Below are 19354 nucleotides of genomic sequence, written 5' to 3'. Positions count from 1 at the left end.
ACGTGTGATGATTAGATTAACTGCGGTGAGGTCTGCTCATAAAGGTCAGTGTTTGCATTCACTTCACTACCACCAACCATTGCTGTGGTGTGTCGTGTCTGGAAATACAAACATAACGGGGACCCCACTCTGTGTTTTTACCGACCTTGTAGAGCTGCAGTATGTCCAGATTTATATGGTACATTTTGCCAAAATCACTGGCCCACTTTAAGTTTTACCCCGCGGCCAATCTGGCTGTGGAAATGTGGCAGAGCTTCAAAAGGCAGCGAATCCTTTGTGCTCATATTTATTTGGAAATGTACGAGAACAGTCATCGAATCATTTCGAGCTGGTGTTTCGCAGCACCGTGTTGCTACATTACTTTTCCTGTCATGTGCATTCTGTCTCGTAATCTGCAGAAGCTGTCATTAATTTCTCGAACTGCAGCGAGTCAGGATTTTAATTCTTGCTTCGTGGAACTGTGTTTTCTCAGAAAAAAGCAGCCATGTCAAACCACAGAGCACTGTCCCCCAGACAGCTAACTGAACAGAAGTGCTGTCTTTGCTCTGTGCACGGCTGCGTGACTTGTTGACGATGTGCTGCAGGTCAGCCGAGTTTTTTTTTTTTTTGTCCTCACGAAGTTTTTACGAGCTGCAATCGGTGACGCTCCTTTGCAAATGGAGAAGTAAGAGCAGCCTTATCGTTCAGGGAAGTAACTCTTTTAATTCCCGGCGATGTCACGTGCATAAACGGAGCATATGACATGTTTATGTTCATGTGTGATTAATCTGTTTTGTCACAGAGGAGGTCTTTGGAACAAACGGAGCTATCGCCTCACCTCGGTCACTCTTCAAATCTGGGTCACTGCTGAATGTCCTTTTTGTTTTAGAGCCACCGCCGCTGCTGCTGTGTGATTATTGGCAAATATGAGACTGATGGAAGGCAGGATGTGAGATGATAATGTTTGCTTGATGATGGGAACAGGAAGAAATGTGCACTCGTATGCCCCTCTATCTGTCTTCAACAGGAGGGTTGTGGTTGCCACTCGGGGTGATGCAAAAGACCACAGAGGTTTCTTGTAAACCAAACTTTATATAGTGCATGTCAGTGTCCCGTTTGCATATTTAACATCCTGCGTTGTTAAAACGTTATCATACAGTTGCGTGTGCATATCAGCGTTTAATGTTTTGTGCTTTGTGCACAGCAGGCGTCAGTTTATTGGAAGATTAAACGGCAAAGATGCAGATGAAACTACAAGAGGAAAAGGAGGAGGAGAAGGGAGCGTCCAAGGGAATGAGGGATCACGAGATAGATCGTGGAGGTTTTAAAGGGAAGGAGTAAAAGATGAATAAGGGGAAGGGAGGAAAGTGTGAATGAAAGCAAAGAGAGAGACGGACGGGGAGGGAAGGGATGAATAAAAGATGAAGAGGATACAGGGATGGCAAGAAGGAGTTAGGAGAGGACAGGAGGAAGCAGATAAGGAAATCACAGAAAGAAATAAGTGAACGAAGAAGAGGGAAGGAGCTTTCTAGTCTTATAATTAAAGGAGAAACAAAATGTATGTAGCGGGCTGACCTTTTTAAAGTGGCTACTTGACCTTCTCAGTGCGCTGACCCGGGCCGCAGGAGCTAAACACCTGATAGGTGTCTCCTTCAAACCTTGCTGCAGCTCAGACGGGTTCAGTCAGCTGTTTCACTCCCCCCCCCCAAACTCCTTCTCCGTCGCCCTACTTCAGTTTCTCTTTCTTTCCTCCTCTGTCTTCTCTGTTTTCGCGTTTCCTGCTTTGACTCATCAAAGGCACCGTTACAAAGTTTTTCCCTGCCCTGCAGTGCTCGGTAAAACGTAGCATATCAGGGAGCTGATAGGAGGTGACTCAGCGTTTACACATGCTGACACTTCTGGTCTTCCAAAGTCATACCACACCTGAAAGTTAAAGGTAGAGGCAGTATCATATATTACCTTATAATGCATTATAAACACCCTCAAAAGGAATTATACGGTGCTTGGATCAGTGTATGATTATAGATATAAGCGCTTCTAAACAGTAATAATGCTGTGTAGCAATAAATGCGTTTTATAATGCCATATAACCACATTAGAAATGAATAGAGCTATGATCTCTGCTGGAACACATGAACGATACTTGACCTTATAAGTCATTATAAAGTGTTTTATAATGTGCTATGATATTGTTGTAAAGCAGGGGTCTCCAAACTACGGCCCGCGGGCCACATCCAGCCCGCCTAAACAATTGGAGTGGCCCACTTAACGATCCCAAACAATCCCTCTAAACATGGCCTATTTTTCAAAATTGCATTTTCCTATTATAAAATATCCACACTTAATGATTAAGCTTGGCATTCTAATTAAAATCTACCTTATTTACGAACTATTTACAGGACTAGCTCATTTTCATCCCCTCACACAATATTATATATATTATATATTATATATTCTGACTTTGCTCGTGATCAACTTCCGCGCAGTCTGCCCGGGGGATTCAACTCGGCGGGTCAGGGACGGCCGCACGGTGCGGGAGGATCCCCTCGTGGGACCTCTCCCCGGCACTGGCTGGCCTCCGCCGGGACCAGCCCTGGGTCGGCTTGGAAAGGCTCGGGGGCTCCGGTCGCAAGCTTTACAGCGCCCTCCTGCCTGGACCTCGCTGCTTCCCGAGGCCGTGGACTCGTGCTCGCTGTGCCTCTCCACGACTGTCCAATTGCAACTTATCACAACTTTCACTTCCTCCCGCAACAAAATCGCAACAAAAATGTAAAAAGCACCGCAACTTTAACTGCAATTTTTTAAAAACACCTCATGCAACATCATGGATTAACTATTTCAAAAAAGGCCTGCGAAATCCTGGTGGGACTGATATCATTTCAGTTATAGACTGACCCCGGACCCCCATCACAGAAAGGCACATTGATGTGGCCCGCACCGAAAAAAGTTTGGGGACCCCTGTTGTAAAGCCTGCTTAATATGTATCGATATTATGATGTTATAACTCATTATAAGTACTGTTACACTGTTGTTTTTACAGTTTAAAAAAACAAACACGGGAAACAGGAGCTGGCTCCGACATCTTATCCCTGCTTCAGTCATCCGTCAGAGCTTCCACCATCACCAAAGCAAACAGACCAGAGATTTGAGGAACAGTTTTTCACAAGTCTTAATCAAACAGGAAGAAGTAGTGCGTTTGTTGGAGACACATCAGTTATTTCTGGCAATGGTATCGGCGTACGTGGAATTGATTAAAAAATAAACAAACAATGTGTGCGTTCGTGGTAATGAAGTAATATGTCACCGCAGTGCGGTTCAATGACAACAATGGAGCTCTATGGCACACAGGGAGAAGACGTGGCTTTGATTACACTCACTAATACTTAGTTAGTGCGATTAATACATTGTTGGTTTTGGTCTTGGAGTAGAAGAGTATAAGAAAAATATAAAATATCTCCAGTGTTTAAACATTCTGTTCAGGAGGAGAATTTGTAGCGATTTCATTTATATCTGTACGGCATGCAAGTAAACTTGCAGGGACGTGAAGCTTGCTTTATTTCGCCCATCGTGTTGGTTTTGTTAGTTCTTTATTTGTTAGTTAGTTATTAGTGCTGCGTGGTAACGCACCGCAAACAGTCATTACACGAAAAAAAGCATTAAAACAGTTTTTTTCCGTGAGTTGACTTCCTCCGGGGAGTTTAGATGAGCTAGAGGTTGGAGGGTAAGCTGGCTCACGTGCTGTAGCAACGGCATTCTGACCTCACAATAAACAAATATCATGACAAGAGAGCACAAGAAGGCATTTATATTTATATCACGCCTAATGCTTTTGACCACGTCGTGTGATTTTTTTTTTTTTTTACCTGTACGTAACAGGAGAATGAGGAGACAGAAGGCAACGTGTGTCCGTGTTTGTTTTTAGACTGATTACATTATAAAATGATTGTTGCTGGGAAGCTTTTATTGCATTTACAGTAACATAGCGAGTTATTATCAACCTCAGTAACGTTATCTTCACTTCACCTGTCTCTCCTCTGCTCGGCTCTTGTTGTTCACTGTGATGGATCAGAAGCAGGTTGGGGTTTATTTTCCTTCTGTAGCTGCCCGGAAAGGTCTGAAAATATACCTCAGGACATCTTTGTAAATTTTTGTCTGCGAGTCTGTGATAGTAAACACGATTTGTAGTACGTGAACGGTTTAGATTATATCATATTTTGTTGGCAGCTGAAGGATGAAACCCTGAAAAACAAATCTCTAAACAGGTTTTCTCCTCCAGCAGCGAGACAAAGATCGTTGTACTGGTGTGCACTGCTGCGTGGATCATTCTTTATCTCTTTCCGTTGCTCCTCGTCTCCTTCTTCTGCAAACAAAAACAAAACACAGCACACACACACACAAAAAAGAAAAAAACATAAACATCTCCATCTCCTTGTTTCTATGGCAACACAGCAGCAAGGAGAGGAGACGAGAGGAGCTGTAGCTAGACCCTCCTCCTCGATTTAAAAAAAAAAAAATGAAAAGAAAGAATGAGAGAGAGAGAAAAAAGGAGGATTGAAAGAAAGAAAGAAGGAAAGAGACAGACAGAGTCGTGGAGGGGAGAGAGGGAGAGACAGGAAGGTGGAGGCAGGCAGGCAATCACATGCTCTTGTGCAGGATGTAGTATCTATGGTAACCTCGGCTGGTTATCAGAAAATTGAAGCCCCTTCTGTTTGTCTCCATTCTGCTCTGCCTCTGCCTATACAAAAACACCATTCATCTCCTCCTTCGGCACACAATTTCATATTCTGCTCTTTATTTTGCACTTTGTCTCGTTAGTGCGGCGTGTGCGTCCAATTCGGAGCAAAAACTCCTTCAAAAAAACACACACACACACACACTATTTGTCAGTGTACACAGACAGAAAAACAGACAGACAGATAGACAGAAACTGGGGCCGGCGTTTACTCTTCCAAGGAAATGAGACATCTCGCCCAGAACCAATATTTGCCATGGACGTCGTCGTGTAATGAAAATCCTGCATGGGTGTAGTTTCACAACAGGGATTTTTACTGTGTGTGTGTGTGTGTGTGTGTGTGGAGGTGAAGAAGGGGGGTTTAGAAAGAAGAGCCAGTTTGCTCTATCAGCCGAGGAGGTGTAAATAAAGGAATAGCATGTTTGTTCATCAAGCAGGGGCTGGGTCGGCTGCCTGTTTGCTCTATAGAGAGTGAGATGGATGCAAATACAGAGAACCACCTGTCTGCTCGACCCCGCTGCAGAGGGACGCCAGGGCCGACGCAGCCGCTCGCTGCTGCTGCTGCCGCTGCTGCGTACATGTAACTACTCAGATGTGTTTGTGTTGAGCGGAGCCATGGCTGTGTATATGTGTGTGTGTGTGTGTGTGTGTGTGCGTGCGCTGGAGGAGGCCAGAGACAGACTGTTTATCTGTCTGAGAGCAGCAGCAGCAGCAGCAGAAGAAGAAGAAGAAGGAGGCAGGCCTGTTTACCGAGAGGGTTTATTCATATTATCATGATTATGTATATATTATATTATTATTTGTATCATCTATTTAAACATATTTCGAAGCTTTACTTAGTTAGTACTAGTTTAATGATATAGATTCAAGTCCAAGTCATTAATTAATTATTTCCTTTGTTATAAAGTAGTGTTTTCATCTCAGTGTTGGAATAAATGGTCAAAATGTTAAATCACTGATAGAATGGACAGAAGCTGAAAATATGACCTTAATTTAATAATCTTAATATAATTTGAACAGGTGAGTTTGTTGAACCAGGCTGTAAACATGTTTATTTCTGCTGTCGGACCTTTTTACCACTTCCACAGGTTGCCGCTTGTGTTTAAACAAACGTTTTCTCACTGCTACATTTCTGTTTTTTTCTGAGTTTGTCTCGTAACCATCAGATTCCGCCTCAAAGGTAATCCAGTGATTGTGATCGTAGATTAATCTCTGAATAAACTCAACAAGACAGGAAACTGATGAGCAAACATGACACCAAGTCTTGTCTGTGTCTAAACAATACCTTTCCTCGAAAAAAGTGATTTCGGTGTAAAGTGATGGGGGATGAGTCCACAGACGTGTATGTATCATCACAGGCGTCATTTGAATTTCATCACCGCTCCCCAGCCGCTTGTGACAAAGACATAGTTATGCAACATGTTACGCGTACGTACTCGTTTGCATATAGATTACACAAATTATATTTGATGTGTTTATTACGTGGCTCCTATTGGTCTTTGAAATCCTTGAAAGTTTTGGAAAGTACACCTAAATAAACATGGAATAAATTTAGAGATTTTGTGCGAGCCTATAAATTAAAAATTCTTATTTTTTAAAACACATTATTGTCATTAAAAAAACAAATTTTTTTACACTTATGTCTCATAAAAGAACAACTCTAGTGAAATTACCTCCTAATATACATTCTTAATGAACTAAATGAGTAATAACAATAATGATATTAATAATATCTATATACAATTAATGAGTACATCAATAGTAATAAGGAATAAACAGTCCTTAGAGATGGTCTGGTGTATCTTGACTCTAAACATCCCATCCATCCGTTATCTGTGACCGCCTATCCTCATCGGTGTCTCGGTGGGGCTGGAGCCTATCCCAGCTGACTTATGGTGAGAGATTCGACGAACACCCTGAGCAAGTCGCCAACAACCATTCACGCTCCACATTTACACCTACGGCCAATTTAGAGTCACCAATTACCCCAAAGATCCTCCTGGCTTTATTTTTTGCTGCATTTAGTATTGATGTTTTTCTCGGCAGGTAGAGCACTGCCTGTCAGAAACGTGACGGCCACCTCCAGCTGAAGCTTCAGCCGCTCAGAGCGTTTACGTTGCTGCTCCTCTATATAAAAAGTCAGAGAGGTTGAGAGATAGAGAGAGAAAGCTGTGCACGCTCTACTCAAGCTTTCTAAACGAAAATGGACTCCGAAAAATAAAAAGCATTGCTGTCTAATTCGGGTGCAATAAGCCACTGCAGATGACGTCTGCAGGGCCCCATTTGTGTGGATATACTGTTAGTTTCTCCCATCAACAATAATTGGTACTAAGTCATGCAGTGACGCTAATGTCTGGGAAATCAACTGGTGATTCACTTACTGCCATTTCTGCATTACTGACAGACACATGTCTTATTATAGACTCACTGTGGCATTAAAACATTTCTCTTCAAACTTCTCCTGGGGGTTAGAAGATATACAAGCTCGGTTTCCTTGTGGCTTTCACTTGGCCTCGTTATTTTTATCTGTTTAGATTCTTTTTTTTTTCTCTCTCTCTCTCTCTCTCCCCTCTTCTCTCTAAAGACTCTTCTGTTCCTGAGTCCGGAAACTTGTGGTAATTTGTCAGCATTTCTGTAATCATTTTGAGACTAGCAAACAGGTTGTGGCCTGTTACTCAGTTGCATCTGCTTCCAGCTCTCACAATGCTGAGACTGGGATCAGAGCTCTGGTTCTGTGTGTGTGTGTGTGTGTTGACTCAAAGGGGACATGAACAATGTCTTTCTAGGTGATGTTTGTGTATTTGTGTGATTAATGGCTTTTGCTAAATTGATTTTCCACTTTGTTTCAGCATTCAATGACTATTCACTTGGAACTACATCAAATGTCGCCACAGCTGATAAAGACTACTCTGTGTACTGTATAACAGCGTTTGCCGTTCTGCTGTATTTGGAGGTTTTGTTTGGCCCTTGTGTTTACCCAGGGCAGGTTAGCTCAGGATATGTTTCTTTTTGTCTTTCCAGCTGACTGCCAGTAAAAGTAAATGCCTTTTACTTCTCTGGCACTGTTTAAATATACAGTATGTACTGTAAATGTTAGACAGCGGCAGACTAATATCCTCTTTGCTTTCTCTCTCCTCTCCAGCCCACCGGTTACATGGAGACGTCATTGTCCTACAGCTCCATAGAAGACCTGCAGCTCCTCTCGTGGGACAATGCTCCCAAGTATTGTGTCCAGCTCAGCTTCCCCGGTGGCACGGTCCTGCTGCAGGTAACGCACGTCAACTTGCAAGTCGTCCTAAAAATAAGCCGGGTGACAACATACCTCATGAGTTTTTATCAGATCGTTTCACCGCTCGTTTTACAAGGAAATCCGAGGCCGCTCCTGTCGGCTGTTGGAATAACACGAGCTTGAAATGAATTAGTGACAGTGACATTTTTGGCAGCTAGCTCGGTGGCTGCAAGAGTTATTTTCATGAATAATGTCATGTTGTTTTAATGTTGAAGTAGCAATGGCTACAAACAATATTTAAAAAAATATGCAGAGATGTGCATCGTTGGTGGACCTGAGGCGGGCTGAATGATCCCTGGTTGCTCAAACAAGCCACCTATGATGACACTCACCTGTCGATCAAAGCGTCCACGCTCTTAATCCTGCATAACTTTAAGCCTTAATATAACCTGAACAGGTGAGTTGTATATAAATTCACCCTCAATACAGTTGTCATAAACGGGAAAATTAGCTACAGAGACCAAAACTGTTTTTTTTTGTACCATGTTTATTTCTGCTGTGAACATGGGGGCTTATGGAGACTTCTGTAGCCAGCTTCAAGTGGACGTTTGAGGAACTGCAGTTTTTTGGCACTTCACAGCCACGGCTGGTTTGGTCCATCACTAAAAAGACATGTTTACCTTTGATCAGATAATGATTTTAATTAAAAGCTCTGTTCCGTTATGTTTGTATAAAGATGTTTATAGCATGTACCGAGCAAAGGGACGAATGGATTTTGGTATCCGACCAACCAAATGTAATTGTGATGTCCGCCGTTACTGATTGGGTGTGTACAATTTACAATGTAGCCATTAAAAAGAACATCTCAAGTCCACGACTTGTCGAGGAATGATTATTTAAATGCTGCCTCCATAGTCGGTGAAAAAGAAATTGGCAAAATTAGCTCAGCTGTCAGCCTAACTGGAGTCCTTTGTGAAGGTTTTGACTAGTTTTAAATGCTTGTGTAGAACATAAACTATAAAACCTCACACATTTGATCCTTGGGTGGCAAAAAACAGCAAAACATCTGGCACATTGAAGTTGTGTTTGTGTCCACTTGAAGTCCAATATATCTAATTTTAGCTCTGCTTTAGTCTCCACCAAAACCCTGAAAATAAAACTTTTAAATGTTCGGCTTTTAGTTTAGAAGCTTTCACTTCTGCTCTCTGACGTTCAGTGCTAAAAAGGCCGGCATACTACTTATTTTCTGGAACTGGCTTCCTCTTTGAATTATTAGAAGAGTTGTGAGACACACACACAAAAAATATCACTGCAACGGCAGCGCAAAAGGACACAGACACACGATCCCTGCCTTGTAACAGCCAGTGTAATCTGGCATTAAAGCAGGGGCACTGTTTCATCAAACTCTAAACTTTGGCAAGGTCGCCGTATCTCCTATCGTGTAGCACAAAAACTTTTAAACCCACTTGTATAAACAGATTGGATGTCTGGGGACAAAGTAGAGCACTGTCTGATAACTGACCACTATTTGGCCAGTGGCCTGTGATAATTGATTAGACTGAGATTTTAAAGCTATCAGTGCAGTGGAAACTTGGATCCTGAATGCTCCCTGTTGGTATGTATTTTTAGGAGTTAATTTGGTTGATATTAATTTTCCGTGGTGCTTTAAAGATCAAAAATGCTCTGGACGTGGCTGCCTGGGTTGGTTGGTCGTAATGTTTTAGACTTGGGACAGTACCAGACCTGTACTGGACACTTGACACCATGTACCTGCTCAACCTTTTGAGAGTCAGCTCTGGATTCTTGGGAAAATTTTCAAATCCACATTAACCAGAGCTGTTCAGTAAGCACATTTAGTACTGTTACCCATTAGCCCAATTACCTCTGATACACAATTTAATCCATTACGGGTGTTGGGGGGTCAACAGTGTATACCCACGTCTTCAGCTGTGTTTGCTTATGCCTGCTACCAGCTGTTTGGATCGCTGCCAAGGCGATTCAGTTTGTGCTTTGAAGGAAAGGCTCTGCTGGTTCTTATCCACAAGCCTGGATCACTCAGGGAAAACTGGAAAACCTGGGGTAGTTTTTGTTGTTTTGTTTTAGCTATGGAAAGAGCATGCATGATGCAAAAGTATTTCACTGGAAGGTAAAGGTTAAAGATCAAGCTAGAACATTAAATTCCCCGAACAGATCACATATCTCATCTACCATCTACCACCATAATCCCGGTTTGAGGTTTGGTTACTAATTGCTCAACCACACAAACCATGTAGCTGCATGGTATTTGATGAGGTGGCAATTAAAAGCAACTGATAAAAATATGACTATGATAGTTTCCTATGGATATGAGTGTGATGAATGTAGGCGAGGACGTCGTCAAAGATGACAAAAACTCTATTATTTGACTCCAGAGTCAGAGGTTTCTGACGATTGTTGTCATGGCAGGTTGTTGATTTCAGTCATAGTGTCAAAAGCGACTGCGTAGGTTTTCTTCAGTTTGCTGTCAGTCTTAATCTCTTGTTGGAATAAAAATCCCAAAAAAAACAGTTTGACTCTTTCACAGAAATTAAACCTCTATCTGTTATCTCATCGAACACACTGTACTGAACACACTGTTCCTTCCGACCCGTCTATAACATGCACCATTCCTTCCTCCGAATACACACTGCACCTCGACTGGTTTTGACCTTAAAGACGTTACACTTCAGTTTGCCGGCGATCAATTATTTTACTGTTAACAAACATCGGCGTGGGTAGTAAAAAGTGCAAACACACAAGATGCAGACGGGAAGAATGGCAACATTATTTCCCGTCCTGGCTTTTTGGTTTTTGGTTTTTGGTTTTTTAAGTCAACTCTGCAGTTGTTGTTGTATTTTCAGTTCACAATGTTGAAAGAAGAAGTCAAAAATCCAGTTTCAACGGGCCACCGATTGATAATTTCAACCGTTTTCTCCATGTCTCCTTTGTGTAAATCTCATCTTGTTTAAGTTGGTGTGTCTCCCAGTTCAAATATTATATTAATATTGATAATTGACCACATGACTGGGTAATGACAATAATCAGTTTAACAAACATCGCCCACTAATAAAAAGCAGACTGTCGGAGACAGTACACGACATACCACCGGAAGTGATTTGATAAATATGTTTGATCAAAGCCATGTCAGGCCATCTTAACCTGACAGTATGTTAGTTTTAAGTTATTATTTGGCTGCTGTGTTCAGACAGATAAAGATTTAAAGTCATTTGTTTCCGTGTTCCCTTAAAGGCCTTGAAACTTTTCTAATCCAGCTTTTAATGAGTCATGGGATTCAACGTGGCCATTTTTGAATAGCTTTGTTTTGGTTATTTCCCCTTTGTGAGATGTTCTCTTCTCATTGGTTTGCAGTAGACCAATCAAAGATTTTAAGCAACATTTGAATTAAAACCAGATGACAGTGATGTAGCCAGGCCACTGTCAATCACATTAGGTCAAACCACACCCAGAGACAGATTATAAAGGATGGAGAGAGCATGAGTGACGTCATCTGTAGGTTTCCAAAGCGCTGTTTTGAAACTGAAAATATGCAGTGCTGGCCCCCGCCGTGTTGGATGTACTGAAATTAGCTACAGAGGCTCAAAACTGTGTTTTGTACCAGGCTGTAAACATGTTTATTTCTGCTGTGAAGTTGGACATTTTAACATGGAGACTTATGGAGACTGACTCACTTCTGCAGCCAGCCTCAAGTGGCCGCTCGAGGAATGACATTGGCTTCATTTCCCAGCACTGGTGGTTGCCGCTTGATTTCTACCACACCCAAGAACGGACAAACAGAACACCTGCTCTAGATAGGGCCCAGCCACCAAGGGTGAGGTGAGAGGTATTCAGTTGGTTGCATTCAGCAACCTCACCCCTAAATTCTACTCTATCATTGTCGGCATTAGTGGACAGTTAGTGGCTTCTAGGTCTATGAGGTGAATAGGAAGTGTCTTAAACCTGCGTTCTTTCTAATGGCCAGCAGGGGCACCTCCGTTGGTTGCAGAAAAGTCAGATTGCATTGACTCTTATGGAGAAATGACCCAACTTCTCGCTTTGTTACCTCAGTAAACAGTGTCCTCGTGAGTTTATAGTCTCAGTCTCTAGATTCAAGTCTTCCTCCGCACAGCATGACGTTGAATTTGTAAATTTTGGTCCGATTTAGAGTTTATTTCCCAGCACTGGTGGTTGCCACTTGGTCCAGACAGATACGTTTTTGACTGTTGAACACTTAAAGGACTACTGCGTATTATTTAGAGACATCTAGTGGAGTTAGTCGCCTCACCCTCTCTTTCCTGACATGAAGGAGAAACTACAGTGGCCACAAAACATGTGAAAAACATAAAAGGGCCTATCTAGAGTCAGTGTTTAGTTTGTCAACATGTTGGACTCATTCTAAGGTAACAAACACATAATGAAAACATAGTTATGAATATTATTACACACCGGACCTTTAATGAATAATAACCAAAACAATTATTTCATAAAAATTCAACGTTTCTTGTTTTGTTTGGAAAGATTTAAAACCAATTTTTTTAGGGGCTTTGGAATATCATCATATTATCTAATGTAGCTGCTGTAGTGAGTGATAAAGAAAATAAATGTTTGCACATCCGTCAGACAGAGAGCAACAAGAGTCTTGAATTCACTCTCCGGTTCTTTAAACTGCTCAATGCTCGTCGTCCGTGTGCTGTTTGGTTCTGGTCGGGTTGTTTTTTTTTTGAGAACAGCTGCCTGCTGTTGCTGGAAATGAGGTCGATGATGAGAGTGAAACTGTACTGAAACTGTAAAATTTGCGGGCTAAAAACGGGAGAGTGAAACGCTCCACAGAGTGACAGAAACCGGAGAATTTGTTTGGTAATTCTCCATTTAGTCATCACTACAAACAACCAGCTGACCCCTGGTTCATATAACAATATAAACTTTACTGTTTACTTATCGTGTAACCAATCGTGTCTGCTGTCATAACCAACTTTTGTGAAGAGGAGATGCAGTTGACTTAACAGTGTCGCGACATCCTTGTCTGTGGGTTTGCTTTCTATTATCTGAGATCACATTTAACAAACTGTTTGTGTCTTTGTGTGTGTGTGTGTGTGTCTCTCTGCGTGTGTGTGTGTGTGTGTGTCTGCGTGTGTGTTGCTACAGGCTGCAAACAGCTACTTAAGGGACCAGTGGTTTCACTCCCTGCAGTGGAAGGTAAGGTTACTGTTTGTCTTTAACTATTAATTGATTTGTTTCATCTGCCCCATTAAAGCATTGTGTCCAGACCTTTAACACACACACACACACACACACACACATTTATGTACTGTATCTCAGCTGTTGTTCCTTATTTTTCTAAAGATTTCCACACACATTGAAGTTTTATTAATCATGCAAAAACACCAAACGATTGTCAGATTATCGTTGAATTGCAAATCTTCGCACTTTGCAGAGCTTCATGAGGATCAGACCTTTAACCCTGTCAGCTCACTGAGCTAAATAAGACTATACAAGGAAGTATGCATGAGGTAGTATTATGTTAGAGTTACTTCCTGTTGTTTATTTATTTTATTTTGGGTTGAGTTTCCTCCACACTAAACACTGATTCCGAGGAAATAATCAAAAGCTGCCACAGAAATCACTTCCCACACATCACGATGGGAAGACGATATGACCCTGGTTGTAAACAACAATGCAGACAGCAGCCACGGGTGATAAAAACCATGTCACTTTGTTCCCCCGACAGAAAAAGATCTACAAGTATCGTAAGGTCCTGAACAACCCGAGCCGCTGGGACGTGGTGCTGAAGGAGATCAGAGCGCTGGTGGACATGGCTCTGACCTCACCGCTGCAGGACGAGTCCATACACCAGGCTCCGCTGCACATCATCTCCACCCTGCTGGCTGAGGTAGCAACACGCACACACAATTACAATTACATTTATTATTATACTTGAAGTCCTTGTAAAGGTAATGCTGAGATTTCTTTCAGAATACATTAAATATGTTGAAAAGAAGTTGCGTGAAAATACTTTTTCAGTCCAGGATTTTTGTGGGCTGTCCTTAAAGGGTGGCTCGATGACACGCTGAGGCCACCCTGAGCTAGAGAGATAGAGATGAATTCATCTCGCTCAGTGTTTCAGAGTTTGTCATGTCATTTTCTGAACTCTTCTCACATGTTTCAGTGGGCATGGCTTCAGTGCCCTTGACACCTAATTTCATAAACCTGTTGATATTTTTAATCATTCAAATTTGGCCGGGTGGTTAATAACACTTTCTCCTTTGGTCTGACAAACTCAGAACACATATTAATTCTTATGTTACATGGACTTTAAGTGAAGGACAGAGCACCAAAGTGTATAAATAAATAAATAAATAAAGACCATGAAATAAAAGATCACATGAATAAATTGTGTAAAATAAATGACACAGTAAATAATATAAAGAAATAATTAAAAAAAATGTTACAAATTATTTTTCTTTAAATTTAGGTTTATTTTATTTATTTTATTGTTTTGTTTTTGTTTTCTTAGAATGAGAACTCACTGCAAGAGAATGTATTTTCCAAATTGTCGAATTATTCTTATAACAACCCTCCTTTGGGGATCTACTAGTAACTAAAGTGTCAGACCAGCGAAAGTCTAGACTAGGAGATTTTTTTTTAAAGTAGCTTTTTGAGCCAGTATTGTGACTTTTTCCCCTCAGGGGATTCATTAAAAAAAGAGTAAATAAAAAGAAAAAGAAAAACACCAAGGGATGAATGCGTCATACACTGACTAATCTCTCAAATACTCATTGTCATGTTGGGATTTGTCCTTATGTTTGCTCTGATATGCCGGTGTCAGGTTCAGTATTCCCGGGGAAGGTGTTTAGATAGTCTTGACGTGGCAATAACTCTGTAGTAACACAGTGCCACGTAGTATCAAGCGGGAACCTCCCTCTTTAACCACAACTCACCTCAAACTAAACGTGACACTAATCCTAATGTTGACCCTAAACCCAAGTCTTAATTTAAAGACGATCCCTTGCAGAATTGCCCCTTTTTTCTGCTCTTGTGAGGACATTAGATGACAGTATAAACACACAAGTAATTTATTTAGTTCCTCCCTGAGCCCTTTCTGTTTTTCATGTCTCCTCTTCTTCCCCCACAGAACTCTAATCTCAGCACTCAGGATCATGAGAACATTATCGTGGTGAGTATGAAGTTCACTGTCACTGTAAATTGATGTTTGATGTCGGGCTGAGGTTAATAATTAACACGCCAGACTCGGAGCCCTCTTGTTGTTTTTGTCTTTTAAACTGAAGAAAAATATCGATTCTGCTCGTGTGTTTGTTCATGTTACACTTGTTGTATTGTTGCCGTCGATGCCCATATGCTGGTATCTGGGCAGAACAGAAGAGTTTGATGCTGAGAGAGGTTGTGATGTTTGTGTAGCTCACCTGTGGGCTGTTTTTACAAGCCTCCTGCACCTGACAGCCTAGATCTATACTGCTGGCTCCCAGCCAGGGTAAATAAGAGATAGGATATGGAAATATTCATCTATCTGTGTGTGTGTGTGTGTGTGTGTGTTTGTGTTCAGGCCATTGCTCCGCTTCTGGAAAACAACCACCCACCACCTGACCTGTGTGAGTTCTTCTGCAAGGTGAGGCCTCAAAACTGGAACAACACTGAGTATACAGTCACTATAAAGAGAATACGAAGAGTTTAAAAAGCATTTAAAACTTCATGTTGACGTGTGTGTGTGTGTGTGTGTGTGTGTTGCAGCACTGTCGGGAGCGACCGCGGTCGATGGTCGTCATTGAAGTGTTCACTCCTGTGGTCCAGAGAATCCTCAAACATAACATGGTGAGAGAGAAACGGACATTTAGTAAACGCTGCTCGGTTTCTATGGCAACACATTTTAGTCAACTGCAAATGAATTATCGTTATATTAAATAAATAAATGAATATCCCAATGAAATAAATCCTGAAATAAATAAGCCGATAAATACATTAATACATGTTCAGACACATTCCTCTTTTTATTCCTGTTTATACACATCAGGTTAATTGTGGTTTAATTAGACCGAGATATGTATGTGAAAGAGATTGATCAATAAAGTTTAGACTTTATCAAGAATAAATCACATTGTCACAATCTTTTCATGAGAAGAGGTAAAAAATATTTTATTCCGACTTTATGGGCAGCAGTGTATATAAATGACTGTGTAGTTCAATAAATAAATTAATAGGTTTGTATTTATATTTAAAATATATAATTTAATGCTGCTCTGCTCACATGAATATAGCTAGTAATAAATGATAAAACTACTGCTACTAAATAAAAGTACTCTACTTTGACTAATTCATATATTTATATTTGCATTTATTGTCTCATTTATTTATTTCAGGGTTTATTTCCTAGCTATATTTATAAACATTTTCATTTTGTATTGTATGTATTAGTTTATTTGATATTATGATTTCATGGTTTTTGGTTTCATTTATGTGACAATTCTACATTTCTTTATATGTATCCCGTCAGTTTTTGCTCAGTAGAGTTTAAACGGTAAAACTAAACTAACAAAAGAAAACATTTGCTCTAATCTACCCAGCAATTAATTAATTTGGGTTCTTTCGTGCTAATTATATTTATACTTGCACTTCTGTATCTGTATCTGTTGACTGAACTCTGTCCTTGTCTTTGTGTCTCTCTCCCCCTGGCAGGATTTTGGAAAGTGCCCTCGACTGCGTCTCTTCACTCAGGAGTACATCCTGGCTCTTAACGAGCTGAACGCTGGGATGGAGGTCGTCAAGAAGTTCGTCCACAGGTAATAGACATTTTCATGAGAACAACATGTGGACTCCCCGCCAGCAATAAGTGGCGTGCTGCGACAGATGCTGAACCTTCAGCAGATGCTCGGTAACTAACCTCCACCTGTGTGTGTGTGTGTGTTTTGCAGCATGCACGGGCCAACAGGGCAGTGCCCTCACCCACGAGTCCTGCCAAACCTGGTGGCGGTTTGTCTCGCCGCCATTTATTCCTGTTATGAGGAGTTCATCAACAGGTCAGTCCACTCCACATACCAGACACACACACACACACACACACACACCACAATCGAGTGTGTAAACTCTTTGGCCTTGCCTCACCACCTTCACATTTGATCTTGTCGGTGTTTCACCTCTCCTTCAGCTTATCCTCTTACCTTTCCTCTCATGTCCGGGACATCTTGTTTATCTGACCGCCGCGGTTTGAGCAGCTCTGATCTGTCGGGCCTGGAGGTCAGCAGCAGCATGGAAGGCTAGATAAGCTACAGCTACACCTCTGGACCTTCATACTGCCATGCTGCTTGTATACAAAATGTCTACTCTCCATCACTTTTTGACAACGTATGCACAGTCCCGAAATGTTAAATTTGAAAAAGCACCTCTGGTGGTCTGTTCATCTGATCTAATCTTAGAAAATGTTTTGGTATTTCCTGAGAAATACGCTTCAGCGCCTTTCTCAGACTTATATTCATTGTTTTATTGATTAACCACATGTTTGCTAATTTCCCACATCCTGTCCGACTAATATGAAGTAAACAAACACAAACAATAATTTGCAGATGTTACCGGGAATGATTATAAGATATCGGACCGTCATCGGACCGTGTTATTCCAGTTATAGACTAATGTAATTTGTCTCAACAACCTCCACCGTGCAATAAATATACCTCTGCAAACATTACAACAAAGAAATGAATTAGACACGTGATAGAATTATGTTGCATTGGAGGCCTGGTGTTGTCGTGGTTTCAGGTGATAAAACAGACCTGAGTTCAGTGTAATCATTTCCCAAATTTAGCTGTTTTTGCCAGATATAATATTTAGTGTGGATGCCGAATCGGCGTCCAAATCTTTACTGTTATTCTTCCACCCAGGTTTCTTGGCGCCTAACTACTCCCACATACTTTGTGCTACAGAAACTATTCAGATATCACAACGTTCAGCTCGTTTAGGACATGGTGGTTGTTATTTTACTCATGCATACCTTTGATACTTTTTTTAAATATTTAACTTTTTCCACAAAAGTTTTTTTTTTACATTAAAATGAATGGCACAAACTCCAAATCTTTCTACAAACCTTTGATGCTTTCAGCTTTCATTACTTCTACGTACTTTCAGCTACAGACGTCATTCAAGCTTTAAAGTGTACAGAAGATTTTGTACTATTAAACTTGTATTCCATTTTTTTAAATCCTTTGCAGTTTTTGAATTATTACACTTTAACTTTTTTTTACTTCTGCTGTTCTTTTTTAGCTCATTTCACATCAGGCATTTCAGCAGAAGGCATCCACACTGCATTTTCCACAGGAAATGCAATTTTCTAGTTATATTTAATCTTGAATTAAATGCAGCTCTTTGTTAATGGCGTCCATCGAATATACAGTGGAAAATTCTTGCAGCTGCAAGCCGCCCTGTGCACCAACCCTTGAATCGATCCTTCATGTCTTTGTCAATAGATTTTATGTCATCATACACGTGTAGACAAAAAAATCTAATTGCTCTCTTTCCATTTAAACAATCTTGTTTCTTTCTTGTGCTTCCCACTGGGACTTTTTGTTGGCTACAGGTGCATGTCATAGACTTCTTAACTACTTAGCGACATCTCCATAGCTTCCTTCTCCCCAGAGAGGAACATTCTGAGCTAATTTTTCCAAAACTCAAGCACACAAAGGAACCATCACTACAGTACCCATCCCTCCTGGCTCTCACCTCTATTTTCTCATCTTTAATTTTCACGCTTATGTTCAGGCTTCTTTGCAGTATGTACCGTACAGGTTTCGTAAGTGGTCCGATCACCTCACCCCTGTTTGCTCTCTTCGCAGTCGGGACAACTCCCCCAGCCTAAAGGAGATCAGAAATGGCTGCCAGCAGCAGAACGACCGCAAGCCCCCGATGCCGCTCCGCCTTCTGCGCCCCGAGCCTCCTACGCCGCCTCCTGCCACCCTCCTCCCGCTCTCCGCCAACCCCAGTCCTCCTCAGCCGCCTCCCCCCGCCCCCTCAAACCCAACCCCGTCCATCCCCATCTCCTCCCCGACGCCCTCCCTCCCCCTCTCTCCTCCTCCATCCGTCGTCAACTCCAGCGAGATCCTCGTGGAGCTGGAGCGAAACAACACGGCCAACACCAGGCGGAAGGGCGGGCCATCGGGCGGCGACAGCGAACCGAACCTCATCGACTGTCTGCTGGTCAGCCCGGCCGTCAACACTCTGTCCATCCAGCTGCCGGCACAGGCTGATCGTGTGCTGGGCTGCTTCGCTCTCATCCTCAAGATGCTGTGAGTTTACTCCGAAATTTTAAACTGGTATCAATTTAATGAAGGTCACCTGATTAAAAATGAAAGAAGTCATATAAAAACCATGTACTACACGCCACACATTGGCAGCATTAT

The 19354-nt window shown here is 41.6% G+C and overlaps 1 protein-coding gene across 3 annotated transcripts in view; it reads left to right on the top strand.

The window, feature by feature from the left end:
* The window catches only part of cmip (c-Maf inducing protein), a 44773-nt gene that overhangs the window by 13542 nt on the left and 11877 nt on the right, over positions 1-19354 (top strand). For all 3 annotated transcript variants that reach the window (XM_019257185.2, XM_027273124.1, XM_027273125.1), the window contains 9 exons: positions 7854-7979; positions 13101-13151; positions 13684-13845; positions 15088-15129; positions 15517-15579; positions 15702-15782; positions 16644-16747; positions 16880-16984; positions 18791-19240. In XM_019257185.2, the coding sequence (XP_019112730.1) occupies positions 7854-7979; positions 13101-13151; positions 13684-13845; positions 15088-15129; positions 15517-15579; positions 15702-15782; positions 16644-16747; positions 16880-16984; positions 18791-19240 (1184 nt within the window). The remainder of the gene's footprint in view (positions 1-7853; positions 7980-13100; positions 13152-13683; positions 13846-15087; positions 15130-15516; positions 15580-15701; positions 15783-16643; positions 16748-16879; positions 16985-18790; positions 19241-19354) is intronic.

This window comes from Larimichthys crocea, chromosome XXI, assembly GCF_000972845.2.
Source record: "Larimichthys crocea isolate SSNF chromosome XXI, L_crocea_2.0, whole genome shotgun sequence".
Lineage (NCBI taxonomy): Eukaryota > Metazoa > Chordata > Actinopteri > Sciaenidae > Larimichthys > Larimichthys crocea.
This window is presented reverse-complemented; position numbering and strand designations above follow the sequence as displayed.